This window comes from Temnothorax curvispinosus, unplaced genomic scaffold (assembly GCF_003070985.1).
Source record: "Temnothorax curvispinosus isolate PA1 unplaced genomic scaffold, ASM307098v1 QBEX01016041.1, whole genome shotgun sequence".
NCBI lineage: Eukaryota > Metazoa > Arthropoda > Insecta > Hymenoptera > Formicidae > Temnothorax > Temnothorax curvispinosus.
The window spans coordinates 157,956-173,457 of record NW_020225821.1 but is presented as its reverse complement, the minus strand read 5'-3'; the positions used below and the strand labels follow the sequence as shown (position 1 = coordinate 173,457).

The 15,502-nt window shown below is 39.7% G+C and overlaps 1 protein-coding gene across 1 annotated transcript in view; it reads left to right on the top strand.

Moving 5' to 3' along the window:
• LOC112466326 (sterile alpha and TIR motif-containing protein 1) overlaps window positions 1-15,354 on the top strand; it is a 45,876-nt gene extending 30,522 nt beyond the window's left edge. The window contains 7 exon segments of the mRNA XM_025034388.1: window positions 5,652-5,753; window positions 8,329-10,350; window positions 10,873-11,039; window positions 11,356-11,531; window positions 12,065-12,084; window positions 12,086-12,102; window positions 12,996-15,354. Of these exon segments, the coding sequence (XP_024890156.1) occupies window positions 5,652-5,753; window positions 8,329-10,350; window positions 10,873-11,039; window positions 11,356-11,531; window positions 12,065-12,084; window positions 12,086-12,102; window positions 12,996-13,926 (3,435 nt within the window). The 3' untranslated portion in view covers window positions 13,927-15,354.
• The last annotated feature ends 148 nt before the right edge of the window (window positions 15,355-15,502 follow it).

The window sequence follows — 15,502 nt, the reverse complement described above, 5'->3', positions numbered from 1 at the left end:
CTTATCTCTACACGATTCGCGGTTTGAAAGCTTTCCCGACAGATGCCGCCAGACTTGAGTGAAGAACAACGTCTTCGATGTTCTCTCATTGTTGGAGCAAACAGGCATGATATTCTATAAGCCTGCTTGTTGATAAAAAGATTCGTCAATTAATAACTTTGTCAATTATAATAATAAGTTTTTTCTTTACAGTTATTCGTCTTTTGAGTATTTTTAAAGCTTTTGGCAGCCTGCAAGATAATTTATTTGCCGCGAAGAACATAAAAAAGTCTAAAAATTTAAATTTACATAAAATTTGTGTACACTCGTATATCTATATCTCACTGTACTGTGTTAGTACCTTGTTATGTAACTCATGTTGGAGATTGCGCGTCAACATGCGACTTGAACAGTAGAACAACTAAAGAAGGATTTCCCACTTACAGCAACGAGAGTAATTCCTAGAACTGCAACATGACGTTTGTAAAATCTAACTTCGTGAAATTAAGATAAATGGTGATCGTTTAACATGTGGTCTATTCAAAATTTAAAGACAAGATCGGTTTAAAAACGATATCGCAATATCAGTTGTTAGAAACTTCGTGTTACATTTTGAAGTAAGCATGCGTTTTTCAAAAATTGAAAATTCTAACTGAATTAATGTAATTAGACAAAGACCTCATCAAAGAATAGAAGGAGAAGGTAAATTCTTCAAGATAATTGTTTTGTCCAAACTATTTTGTCCAAAGGCGCAAAGAATTCGAACTATCCTTACCAAAACCAAAGCTTGTTTTGAAGATTATTTACATTTTCCTACTTCTTTTTCTACTTTCGCGAAGACATCGCCCTGGTTTCCATAGCAAAACCGTGGAGAAGGGGGAAATGGTAGTCACGGGGATGACCGAGTGCGAAAGTGGCCTCTCGTCACAACCCCCCGGGTCGATAATCCGCTACCCCCGCGAAGGAGCAGTTTGTTCGCGACATTGCTGGTTGTCAGTCCGTCGGTAGGTCGGTCAGTCGGTTAGTTGCTTGAATGTTGTATGGGACAGCAATTATCGAGGCTGCTGACGCGGGGGGGCCTTTTCCCGGGTCCGAGGCCCCATAGCGACACGATGCGGAGTGACCATCCTCGTCCTCGGATCTTGGGAGACCATATCGCCTCGCAAATGGTAACGACGATCTCGATCCTCGAAATCAAACGTCCTACTTTTCGACCTTCAGGTCGTGAATATAATAGATAGTCTTTCTCGCTGTTGGATCGCGCGAAGTGGTCTCTCTTCTTTCGTTTCGCAATTAATACGAGAGGAGAGACGAGATCCGTTGCAGTTCTCGCGCCAGACTAGCTTCGAGCTGTCTTGAAGCGCGGTGCTATTAGGTTCGGGATTGTTCCGAGTTTCCGAGACGTGCGGTGTGCGGAACAGCAAAAGACGTTAAAATAGAGTCCATCTTGCCGGCGATGACAGAGTTGTTGTTTGGTTTGCTGTTTCATTCAGCGACGCGATTCGACGTAACGCGCGACGTGAGATCATCGTTCAGATTTCGGTGAGAGGTCGGAAGACGTGCCAAAAGACGGCGATTACAAATATACTGTTAAGTGTCACCGATACTTAGTCGGGAGACGTAACCGAAATAAAGCGAGCGTTCGCGGTAGTTAAATAATTAGTCGACCGCGACGCCATGATTTCAAGGACGCGTCGCCAGAGACACGCGAGGGTTTTTCCGGGGGGGAGGGGAAAAATATAGATCGACGTCGTCGAATCGAGCGATAAGAGTGACGTGAATGATAAGAGATTGATAAGCGCTTTGCGCATTCGCGGCAAAATCAGCCGTAAGATTACAATACGAGTGGCGGTGTCTCTTTATTGGAAATTCGGTTTGCTATCGAGTTTACGATGATGAAGTTAATTTGTGGAGTAATGGAGTGGTGGTATTTATAGATTTATCGTATATATTATATAATCGCGAAAGACTTTGACCTCGACTTTTGCCTCGTTATTCTTGAGAACAAAGCGGAGTCGATCATCCAACTTTGATATATCGATGCGATAACATATCGAATTCCAGCTATTTAATGATTTAATATAAAAACAAGAAATGTATGCCGCATTTTTAACTCGTACGTCAAATGTTATATAAACTGAGAAAAGTCATGCACTTTATCATTGTTACTCACGTAAAAGATAATGAACACAATTATACTATTACCTAATATAGTATTACCTAATAGTTGTACCTAAAAGTACTTTGATTAATGATCGCGAAATTATTACAGATTTACAATTACGTTAATTGAACGATTATATCAATCTAATTATGGAAATACATTCCATATGCACGGTGAAACAAATGTTGTAATTACGATTTATTCTACCGTAATATCTGCAATGTATCTAATCACAAGTCGCGTTCGCGATGACTTTTCGCTGAGAATGCAGGCGTGATCGTTAAAATCACGATCGAGGTATCAAAATTCGTGTTTAGTGCCGTCCCCGTTCGCGAGTATACGAATTCGAAAGCGACCGAGTCATTCGCGAGAATGATTCGTTCTCGTGAACTATTTCTAGACTAGTCGAAAAATAGCCAGCAACGGTGGAACCCGCTGTTAAAAAGCCGCTGCACCGATTACGCGATTGACGTGCGGAAATGCATTTCTCTCCCTTTTTCCCTCTCTCCCTCTCTCCCTCTCTTTCTCTCTCCCTCTCTGTGCTTCATGCGTAACGAAATTAAACTCTCTCGTCGAGTGGTGAATCACACTTAAGCACAGTCCAGATTAGTTTACGTCGCGCTGCCATCACACTCGGTGATCTATCTAAAGCTCTCGTACTTTCTGCGACTCGATTGGAAACGTTTTATTTACTATACAATTATATAGTTCGATAGCTGTCAGACAAATTTTGAATGTCAGTCTTGTAGTGCAGTTAGTCGTTGAATGTACGTGATAAGTGTGAGATTAGTTACAAGTAAAAATTACAAGAAAGTAATTCTGTCGAGAATGCTTGAAAATGATTTGATTCAAGAGACAACTGAAAATAATTTTGTCGAGATTAATTAAAAATAATTTGGAATAATTTAACGAGGATTATAATAAAAGATATTTTTTTATTAGGAATTGATTGATTATTGAATGTTATTAATTAATAACTTGATTAAAGAATGTTTGAAAATAATTTTGCTTAAATTGTTGGCAATTATACTTTAATTCCTTCCGGATTTTTTTTATAAATTATGAATTACTCTCTACGAGAATATTTATTTCGATCCTCGTTATTTATTTTGTAATTGAGAAAAATAATTATCGTTATCGATTTTTTTATTAAAAGAGTGATGTGAATCTCAGTTGAAATATGAGCGCACCGTGGCCGATACATCGTGGAATATTGCACCGAAAACGGTTCGGACAATCGCGTGTGGTAAGTCGTGAGAAAGTTTCGATTCATAAATTTCTCTTTTGTTTGCGTCCAATAATATTTTTGATAAATTACTCATAATAAGCCAGTAGCTTTGTTAAATGATTCCGTGAAGTCGAACATTTTAAGGAGAATATATGAAACCACGCTCATCGTTGACGTAAATACCTCTGAAAACATCCGCTGGCGAACCACATGTGGAATGCCACGTATTTAAAATCGAGCGTTTGTTCACGTCTTTTGCAATTTTTCAAAATACCGCACGCGACCGATCTAAGAATAAAGTAAAGCTGGCCTTGCACGATTGTGAGTGTTTGTCATTCGTAAGCGGGAAGTTGCTCGAAGAAATATGCGTGCAAATACGCCACGAGAAAAAAAATAAAAAGAAGATACATATACGGAATTGAGAATTATTGAGACAGGGATGTAGGAAAAGAGCAGTATTATCGAAAAAAATTGAACTTATAAAAAATCGATCTTGTTGCTCGAACTCGGAAAATAAATCGTGCTTTTAGAAGCTAATAAATAAAGCCTATCTTGAAAACAATTTCAGTATGAAATATATTTAAATTTAATATATTAATATGATACAAAGATTACGGATATAATTAATTGTTCTGTTAATTCCATATTACTCACAATCGACTGTGCGCTCCGTAGATCGATTTTCGCGACAATTCGAGACAATATTCTTCTCATCCGTTAATACATTCATTCGGTATTATCATCGAACGTCATGAATTGCAAAGCAAGGTGGCAGATAGTAGTATCGATGTGGCAGTAAAATTGCGTCGCGTAACAGGCTGTGACGACACGCTCGAATTATATTTAGAGAAATACGTCGGAAGAGAATCGGACGAGGAGAGAAGAGGACGGCGCCGGCGAGGAGACAAAACGAGCGGGATCGACGAGCCTTCCCACTTCCTACAATGCCGATCATTGTATCGCGAAGTCTCGAGGGGGAAAGTACCGTTGTGTTTTCCAATATTTGGAGAGAGGAGCGGTGATATAGTGATAAAAACGAGACGTCGATATCGGGTATTTAATACTATTTAGTGTAATTGGATGCTTGACGCCTATTTATATCAGAAATCCGTTTGATCGCGATTAAACATTATAATTATTCAGATCAAAGTACTCCCCTTCTCATTTCTTCTCTCTTCTCTCTCTCTCTCTCTTTCTGCAACGATAAAGTATTCTTTTTTTAAGTATGACAGATTAAAAAATGAATGTAACATGACGATAATCTTTTTAATGATTAAATATTTTGATATTATCGGATTTTTATAACAAAATATTTTTTGAATGACTTTATATACGTATTCATCATTTTTTCTGTGATACTAATTTAATTTAATTTAATAGCAAAACTGTTTAAATAATGAAATATTAAATATTTAAAACGATATAGGACTGTAGAATCGTTACACATTTTCTTCTTTTTCACGATATATTTATATACATGTGCTATAAATAAATTTTTGCGGGTGTAATATTCTCGCAATTTCTCGATTCCTCGCGCTATTCGATCAGGATGAGTAACCGTTGGATGAAAGATTAGAATGTCAGAAGTGCGTATCTGTCATTATGCGTTATTGCTCGCGAAGTGCGTGTTGTGGCTGCGTGTCAGAACACCGAAAAAAATCGCATCATTTCGAGCACAGTGCAACAGTTGTACTCTCTCGGTACGCGAGATGCTATCGCCTGTCTGCTATTACGCTACTGCGAATTAGCGAATATACGTCATAAGTGGACCGTCGATAATATGCGCTAATTCCCTGCAACGTGCGACGGAGAACGTTTATACCAGGGTGTCATGGAGCTATCAAATTTTTATCGCAGCTTACGTCACCGAACACGATGATTTTCTTTATTTCTTTCGAAAGAAGTAAAATTAGGTGTAATTAAAGCATCGAAATTAAAACGAAAAGTTTCACAGGTCTCAATTACAAAACGATGTTTATTTTTCTGAATCTCTAACAGTAGATGGTAATTATTCCGTAACAAACATCGATTTTTCTCACGTGATAATATGATAAAGAGTGATGTAAATGTTCGATAATAATTGGTATAATATAGGTAATGATTTCTCGCGCAGAACAAATGAAGGAATATAAGAAAATCCTTCTTGGCTAATTGCGTGATTTTCTGATGAAAAAGCAATTATACATTTTGATATACCTGTATATGTATATTAATCTGTTATAATCGAGATTGAAGAATAAGTCTGTGATTAAGTATCAAGTGTGTGCTTTTCTTTTTCAGGAGCAGAGAAGCCTGAAGGCTGGCGATCTCTCGCATCAGGAGAGCAATAACATGGCAGCATCCACTATGAAGCTTCAGAGCGACTCTTTTACCTCCGAGAAGGTAAGGGAACACCATTTATTTTTTCATAAAGACTTTGTCACGAGGAATATAAAAAACTCTAAAATTCTCCCGGCCGATCGAATGTCTCGACGTAACGATCTCGTGGTTCACCGCTTCGCGGAAAAGCGTGAAGAACTGTTTTCTCGGCTTACGCTCGCGCTTCTGGCGGTCTACCAAGGAACGCGCGTTAAAACGTTCGCGTGCCGACAGCCTAAATCGTAAATCGCTGTCCTTAACGACGCTGGGGAACCGCGTCGCGTTTTGGCACGCGAGGTCGCGTCGCTGTTTAACGCCGTTTCTGCATCCGCGATGCAACGAGCGTTGATTTAAACGCTGACGAGCTCGCGATTGGACCCCAGTCGAAAAGTGGATTCGCGTGATTCGAGAAGCCTGAGGCATATATAAAAGCGTCAGAGTCATACTCGCATTTGTTCGGGATGATGCTAAGGAAGTGTAGCCTCGACTCGCGAATGGTAAATAAAGTGTAATAATTTGCGGAATTAAAGAATTAAGATAATAACATATTAGATTTTTATCAATATTTCATACTTGTGTGTGTAGTGCGCGTAAACTATCTATGTTAATTTAGTAGTCGTTACGTAGTTCCAAGTTGAGTTTCATTGTTTAAGTAAATGGAAAAATTAAATGTTATATATTTATAAATATAGAATACCTATTCGTAAAGTTAAAAGACTACGAATCTTCTACGTTGGAAGAATACTAACACAAAATTTACAATATACTAATTAAAAATCTCTGATTTACGTTTATTTAAATTAATGTTAAATAGAAATATTATTTAATTAAATTAATTTGAGTATTATAATTACATAGAATCACAAACTTCAATTGACTATAACTGGCATATTTATTCATAAAAAATTACAAAAAATCACGTTTCGGAAACTATAAAACCAACCACCCGGAAAACTATTAAAAAAAATGTAATGACAGGTCTTGTGGATCGCGCGATTTTATTATCTGATCAAAGGTTTCACAGTAGCAATATTGATATTGTTAAGGAAATTCTTAGCAACAACAGTTACCCTGAAATTTTTAGCAATAAATGTATTAATCGACGATTGGAAGAAATTAAATACCGGGTGGCCACTCAGGATAGTAATAGTGATGATGACAATGCCTTCAGAAAAAATTTTATATCTATTCTCTACATAAAGGATTATAGTGACGGTATCCGCGCTATGTTATGCAGTCGTGGGTTCGACGTCGTTTACACTGTTCCCAAGAAACTCAATAACATTGTTAAAAAGGGTAAGGATAGACTTAATTACATGAAACAAATCGAATTGGTTTATAAAATTGACTGCCTTGACTGTAATGCTACTTATATAGGACAAACGAAAAGACACCTCGAAACTCGAATTAAAGAACATAAAACCGATATTAGGAAGCACGTCGGTAATCATTCTGTAATAAGCAAACATCGGAATGAATTTAATCACGAGTTTGATTGGGCGGGAACGAGAATACTACATAGAGAGCAAAACGTTAAGAAAAGAGAGATTGCGGAGATGTTTTTCATCAAAAAACACACACAGGCAATAAACCTACAGAAGGACACCGATAACTTAACAACAATTTTTGACAAAATAATAGGCATGTAACCTTCACGTGTTTTAAATAATTTATGTCCTTACGCATTGTGTTCTCCACAGTCGTGATATACGGACGTGCTTCTTGACACGCTCTATATACACATTTAATTTTATACTAATTTGACGTCTTATTATTTTCTTTTTTACAATATATTTTACCAATACTGACTACTGACATCATTATATTTTGCTGACAACGCACATAGCATGTAAGTTGCTTATGTTTTTTACTTTTATAGTTTCTTCGTTATTTATAATATTTAAACGATTGCGATACAAAAACGAAATTCTTTTTCTGCTTAGTCTTCAGTTTCTGACTTGCGGGAACATTGTCACGAATTGCCTGTCGAATGCTTGTGTAAGAGTTCACCTGAAGAGGGTCCGAATCTGAACCGAAACGTTGTGATTTTTTATGAATAAATATGCCAGTTATAGTCAATTGAAGTTTGTGATTCTATTTTATATTCACTGGCGGAAAAAACTTTTCCATTATTATAATTACAAATCTTTAAATTTTACATCGATATTGTAATTGCGCAGTAGATGTGTCCACATAGAATGTGTCGCTTATATTGTATTAGAATAAAGCATTAGTGATGAATTTCATTATGTATATAAAATAGAAGACTCTTAAAACGTTAAGTCATAAGCGGGAACATTATTCAGCGAGAAATATTAATAAATTTAATTCCTGATGTTTTTCAAACCTGATGATACCGACGAATGAAAAATCTTACCAATGTTCGCAATAACATTCTCTTCCTTCATTACTACTTTACATTAAATACCACGCTAACATTATGAAGATCATTTAAAAGAATACTCTTCGAACTACCTGAAGTACACCTATTCCATGGTTCAAATGCTTGTCTTCCTCGACTTCTTTTCTTAAGATCTTTTCGGCGATTTTTCTCACAATCTCGAAAATGATCGACGGACCATGTTTTTGTGTTTCGCAGAAAGCGATGGCGGCGCAACAGCAACGACAGACAGTCACCTCGACCGGCATCTTCAACCACGAGAAGCACATGGCCTCGAGCTCGCAGTCGAGCATCACGATCGCGTCCAAGTCGGGTGTGAGCGCGTCCAAATCGATGATTAGCGCGGCGAGCGCGGTTAATCAGTTTATGAACGGCATGCGACCGCCGACGGCCGAGGACGAGCTGCTGGCCTTACCGTTGGACGACCTGGACCTGCTGTGCTCCAAGTCGAATCCGCAGGACGTGGACTGCGCGATCGCCAAGTACAGCGGCCTGCTCGACAGCTTCGTAGAGCGGCTGAAGGTAGGCGCTGACACTTGCAAGAGCAACAGCGGCAGTAAAGCGCCGCAGCTGTTGAATAGGGTGAACGAGATCATCCGAAAGGCTTGGGCGGTGCCTACGCACGGCCACGAGCTGGGCTACACCCTGTGCAACACCCTGAGGACGCGCGGCGGTCTCGATCTGCTCATGTCCAACTGCGTGGCGAACGATCACGAGCTGCAGTTCTCGTCGGCCAGATTGCTGGAGCAATGCCTGACCACGGAGAATCGCGCCCACGTGGTGGAGAACGGCCTGGAGAAGGTGGTGAATGTAGCGTGCGTGTGCACGAAGAACGCCAATTCGGTGGATCACTCGCGCGTCGGCACCGGGATACTCGAGCACCTGTTCAAGCACAGCGAGGGCACCTGCAGCGACGTGATCAGGCTGGGCGGTCTGGACGCGGTCCTGTTTGAGTGCCGGAAGAACGACGTGGAGACTCTGCGCCATTGTGCGGGCGCGCTGGCGAACTTGTCGTTGTACGGAGGTGCCGAGAACCAGGAGGCGATGATCAAGCGCAAGGTACCGATGTGGCTGTTCCCACTCGCCTTTCACAACGACGACAACATCAAGTATTACGCCTGCCTGGCGATCGCCGTGCTAGTCGCTAACAAGGAGATCGAGGCGGCCGTCCTCAAATCCGGCACCCTCGACCTCGTCGAGCCCTTCATTACGTCGCACAACCCCTACGAGTTCGCCAAGTCAAACCTGGCGCACGCACACGGTCAGAGCAAGAACTGGCTGGAGAGGCTCGTGCCGGTTCTGAGCTCGAAGCGAGAGGAGGCGCGCAATCTCGCGGCTTTTCACTTCTGCATGGAGGCGGGCATCAAGAAGCAACAGGGCAACACCGATATCTTTCGGACAATCGGCGCGATTGAGCCGTTGAAAAAAGTAGCGAGCTGTCCGAACGCGATCGCGTCCAAGTACGCGGCACAAGCTTTGAGATTGATCGGCGAGGAAATTCCGCATAAACTCAGCCAACAAGTGCCCTTATGGTCGACCGAGGACGTACGAGAATGGGTGAAGCAGATCGGCTTCGCCGACGTAGCCCCGAACTTTGTGGAGAGTCGAGTGGACGGCGACCTGCTGCTGCAGCTGACGGAAGAGAATTTACGCGAGGATATCGGCCTGACTAACGGTATCATGCGCCGCAGATTTGCCCGCGAGCTGCAGAATCTGAAGAAGATGGCCGACTACAGCAGCCGCGACACCGGCAACCTGAACAGCTTCCTGCAATCGATCGGCCAGGAGTTCTCCATCTACACGTACAGCATGCTGAACGCCGGCGTGGACAAGGACTCGATACGCAATCTCTCGGAGGATCAGTTGCTGACCGAGTGCGGCATCGCCAACAGTATCCATCGGCTCAGGATACTCGACGCCATCAAGAACATGCAGCACAATCAGTTCAGCTCGTGCGAGTACGAGTCGCCCGACAAGTCCCTCGACGTCTTCGTCAGTTATCGCCGATCGAACGGCTCGCAATTGGCGAGTCTGTTGAAGGTGCATCTGCAGCTGCGCGGCTTCTCGGTGTTCATCGACGTCGAGAGGCTCGAGGCCGGCAAGTTCGACAACAACCTGCTGCAGAGCATCAGGCAGGCGAAACACTTCCTCCTCGTGCTCACGCCCCAGGCTTTGGAGAGGTGTATACAAGATAGCGAGTGCAAGGACTGGGTACACAGGGTGAGTTTCTGGATATGTTTCTTCTTGTTTTTTTTATTGTTAAAAAGATACTGAGACTTTTGTTACCTTCAGTTATATATGCTCTTAAGTTAATAAAAAGTTTATGCTTGCTTTTTTGTTTTATCAGTTTTGAGGCCATGTAAGCAAATGGCAAACGAATTTTTCAATTTAATACAATTATTCGATTAATTCAATGTATTTTTGAGAGAATTTGAAACCAAAGAAGAGATAGCCTCGGAAAAAAATATCTTTCACTAACAAATTTTTTTTTCTTCTCAGGGAAACATTTTCCTCAGATTGTCAAACATATTATAATAAATATATTGTTTTAGAACTAATATCTTAAACATTACTTTAAAATATTAATGTCTATATATGTTATATATCGTGTCCTAATTTTTTTGGTTTTATTCTTTTCGCCGAATTTTATTATTATGCCCAATTTTATGTTCAAGAATTGATCAAAAAGTTAAGCTTTTACAACGTACGGTGTCTCAATTCGCACTTTCGATTATTTTACAGGAGATCGTTGCCGCACTGCAATCACAATGCAACATAATTCCAATCATCGACAACTTTCAATGGCCGGAACCTGAGGAGCTTCCTGAAGACATGCGCACGGTCTGCCACTTCAACGGTGTCCGCTGGATTCACGACTATCAAGACGCTTGCGTAGACAAATTAGAAAGGTAAAACAACTGCTCTTTTTTAAATTTTATTTCTGTATTTTTGGTAAAAGCACATGGCTTAAAGTACAAGAAAAAAGAAGGCAACTCTATTTTCTAGTACAATAGCTGAAATATTTAGGAGTCGCTTTCTGAGATAACTTTATTTTAAATAATATATGTCTTCTATATACGATACAAAATGTTTGTTATAATAATCATTTCATTAATTATTTAATTATTTTACTTTAATAATAACATAATGTAAATATATCTAAGGATGATCTGTACGACAGTTGTTAATTTAACTTTTCGGTTTTCGCTTCTTATAATTGTGCAGGTTTATGCGAGGCGAGATACCTGTGAGAGCTGATCTGTCTGGCGGAATTCCGCGCAGCATGGCTCCCAAGGACGTGACCCAGCCGAATACACCGAGTAACACAAACATACGACAGCCGCCCAACTATCAGCGAATGCACAGCAACGAAAGCAGGGGCAGCGACAAGGATTCCACGGGCGGGCGAGATTGACTAGATGGCCCGCCCACAGCCATATCGAGCAGGTAGTTATCCCTGATAATTAGGCGTATAGCACCTAACATTGGGTTGATGAGTGAATCGATTCGTCAATGTCTAGAAAAAGAAAATCTGAAATTTGTAGGATCCATTAACACCCCGGCACCAAGAACCAAGTCTCGATTAATGATTTGGTGCTAGATTAACTATTATGAATAAAAAAGTTTATTAATAATAATTATTAATAATTTAGAATAATTTTATTAAAAGTAATTGATTAAGAAAAAAGAGTTTGACGATAAATAAAACAAACTGGATTAATTATTATTATAGATTGAAAATATTTTAATAATTCAGATTTCTTAAAAATACCCAAAAGAAATCCAAGTGACGATTACAGGTGGTAATAAGAATTTTTAATGATCTGAATTTATTGGAAGTAAACTCTTTACACTGGCCGTTAACGAATCGATTTATGATGCGACTTTAAAGCGAGCTCTACTAACGCAACGCTAATTTCTTTTTTTCACGCAGCCAAGATTGCGAATCGCTCTATTGACAATCACGACTAGGTCAGTCAGCGATACAAATTCTTTATCGATGTTTAAACAGTGTTAATCTGTCACTATCCCGTCGCTTTGCCAAAACCTCATATTGAATCAGCCCCTAATATATTGTTGATATCGTTGTACTTTTGGTTTCAAATGTGTTACCTAGATATATGTATGTGCTTGTGCTGTAGACTAGTGTAGACATATGGTTTATAGTGAAAGTTTAGATAAATTTTTGTCTATCTGAATGTCGGATGCTTATTACATAGTCTACGTGTAGAATAAATTATTCTTTAATTAGATCTCTTAGACAATAGATAACACATTAATATAAATCAATAAAATTGATTAAATTTGATTTTTTAACTTAAATTTTTTAAGTTAAAAAATCAAGCAAGTTATATCGAATTTTTAATGATGCTAAAATTGCAGATTTGTTCGTCAATGAGAGTTTCGTGAAAATGTATACGATAAATGCAATAACTTTAATTTTCTACACATAGATATTACTATATAATCTTTATGCATATTATGTACATTTTATTTATGTTATATCTATAGATCTTAGTAGTAAAGCTGCATGATGCAATTCTATTGAATAAACCGTGTTCGGTATAAAAAGGTTTGAGACAAAATCAAAATATTGAAAGTAGGATAAAATAAATATTAATTTCTCGGATGATGCAAAATATTGCAGAATGATAGATTCTGTTAACAATAAAAAACAAAAATTAATATGTTTTAACTTTTAAAACTTTAATTTAGTTTTAACGTATACATATTTTATTTTGATTGAGGATATGTAAAAAGAGATATACGACAATCATCCTCTTACTTAACCGAGGAAGGCAAATGAGAAACGTATCTCTCGCTGAGTTCCGATTTTGCAATAAGTTCTGTTTTTCGTGTTATAGGCTTAGAAAGTCGTCAAGTCCATCCCGTTGGTTGATGGGCCTGCCGCCCACGTCGCCGCGCTTCAAGTTCATGTACCCGCATCCGGTGAGTGCCAGCAGCAACCTGGCGGTGCCTCGCAGGCCGCCGCGGCAACCACCTTCGCCGTCGACACGATCCCGCTCGCTAGAGCTGCTGGACCAACAGGACCAGGAGCGAAAGTCGGTATCTTCTGCGGTCGTCCAACGACCACCGCTTCCCAGGCCGAGATCGCGCAGTCTGGACGGTTTTCTGGATGAAGATGCGAAGAACGGTGAAGAGCAGGACAAAGTGCAGCGCGATAAGAGTCGAGAATGTCCTCCAACGAGTTCGGAAGATGAGGAAGTCGTCTCTGCTTCAGAAGAGAGCCAAAAGAAGCCTGATACCGAGACTGTTGAATCCAAGGACGAACCCAGGCCGGTTCTCAGAACGAAACCAAAAGTGCCCGACATTATCGAGTCGAAGTCCGAAACGGAGAGCATACAAATGTCCTTGGGTAAGGATGAGAGTAATAAAGAGGCCCTCCCGCCGACGCGTCCTCCGAAGCCGAGTCGACGTTCCAGCTCGGAAGGACAGTCTTCGACATGCTCCAGCAGACAGTGCGCGGACCAGGAACACCCGGTGGAAGAGCAGAGGATCAGGAAGGTAGCGCAGGAGAGATTGACAACTCGGGGCGGCGACGAGAACGACGACTACGACGACGGCAAATCGACGGTGCTGTTGAAGGCATCAAGAAGTTGTGGTGCGGGATTGGACTCCGACGGGAGCGTCTCGTCAAGCGAATACGGCGGACGCAGAGCCCGCGCGAAGGGACCGGGTTCATTGTCGTCGCTGCCGACGGGCGCGGAGCCTAAGCGCAAGCGGAACTTCATGGACAAGTGCGTGAACAAAGTGCGGTCGTTCATGAAAAAGTGAAGCAACGCGAGACTTCTTGTTATTTAATTTCTGCAAACTGGTCAAAGTGAAGCGCGCGAAACCCAATCAGTTCAAGTCTAAAAGATGTCGCGGAAGATAACTGGATAATTAGGAAATATTTTATATGATCACTAAAGAAATTTTATGTCGAAAAAGCGTTTAAAAGTTTTCAGAAGGATCTGAAAAATTCGCCTCGACGGTTTTGGGATTTCTCAAAATATTTGTCTAGACGCCCGAAAGTGAGATTAGAAAACATTTTATGAAAATCTTGATGTATTATCGAATAAATTATAGTTTTAAAAATTAAATGGAGCATTTAAAAGAAATTCGGCTGAAGAAATTAGATTAGACATTTGGATGTTGACTTTTATATGTTGTTTAATGAATTTTTCCGGCCGTAGCTTACAAAAATTATAATCCGAATTTCGCGATCCGCTTCGTGTACACTGTACAATGACAGGCAGCATGAAAGTATATATAGCGAAATGTTGTGCCTAAAGATGCGACAAGTGTCTTCATAGATGCCAGAGACTTGACTCGGAATACGCGTATTTACGCGAATTAGCCTGCTTTTCCAGGTGCCTTTTTTGTATTGTATTTTCTCTCGTTGTATTGTATACATTACATATGTATATTGTATATGTAGAAACGAACGAATCGAGGAGTTTAAGGCGGCTAAGTCGTTATTTGTAATACTATTTTTTCTAGGCAATTCTTTTTTTTTTAGACCGCGTTTACAGCTAGACGCATGTGGCTCGCATAGGTCACGAATTATGGTTGTTCTTATTGCAGCTAACACCGAAAATACATTTATTACACAATTGTATGAGGTGTTCGATAATACGCATAGTTCGGCGATATTTCTTTTTGAATATCAAGATCACACATCAAAGTTAAAAAAAAAAAAAAATTATTTTATCCTCTAATATTTAATCAAACGCAACATTCTTTTTTGTAGCACCTAGAATCTCAAAGTTAAATATCTTGATAATTATACTTCAAGATGAGATTAAAATGGAATTCTTCTAAAATTAGCCAAAGAATATTTTACACGATTCTTGTCTTCTAAAATCCTTACAATTTTCGATCGTGATTCACATGTTTTATCGAGAAAGAGAATTATATTGACTTTTAATAAGAAATACCGTTTTGCAAACATGCTCGAAGTCGAACACCAGATATATAACCGTGACTGTTTTCCAGGTCGCGCCGTATTTTACTATTTAACACTGTTTTTATCGTACCAATTGTCGATATACTCTCGCGCCGAGAGTTAAAACGGCAACGCTTCGATATTCGTAGCTTAAGAGATCCGCCTGATTATCGCAAAACTGTATATTTTACCAAAGTTTCATAAAGTTACGGATTTTATCGAAATGTTTGAAATGTTTATCAGAAATAAATTTTATTTAGCAAAACAAAGTCGCTTATCTTCAGCTCCCCATTCAATTTTCTTTGTTCGCTATTTTTTATTAAAAGTATTAAACATATAATTTATATTTATAAAAATAATGGATACATCTGATTTAGTTATTTAGCAACATTTATCACATCAGCACGGAGTGGAATTTACCAA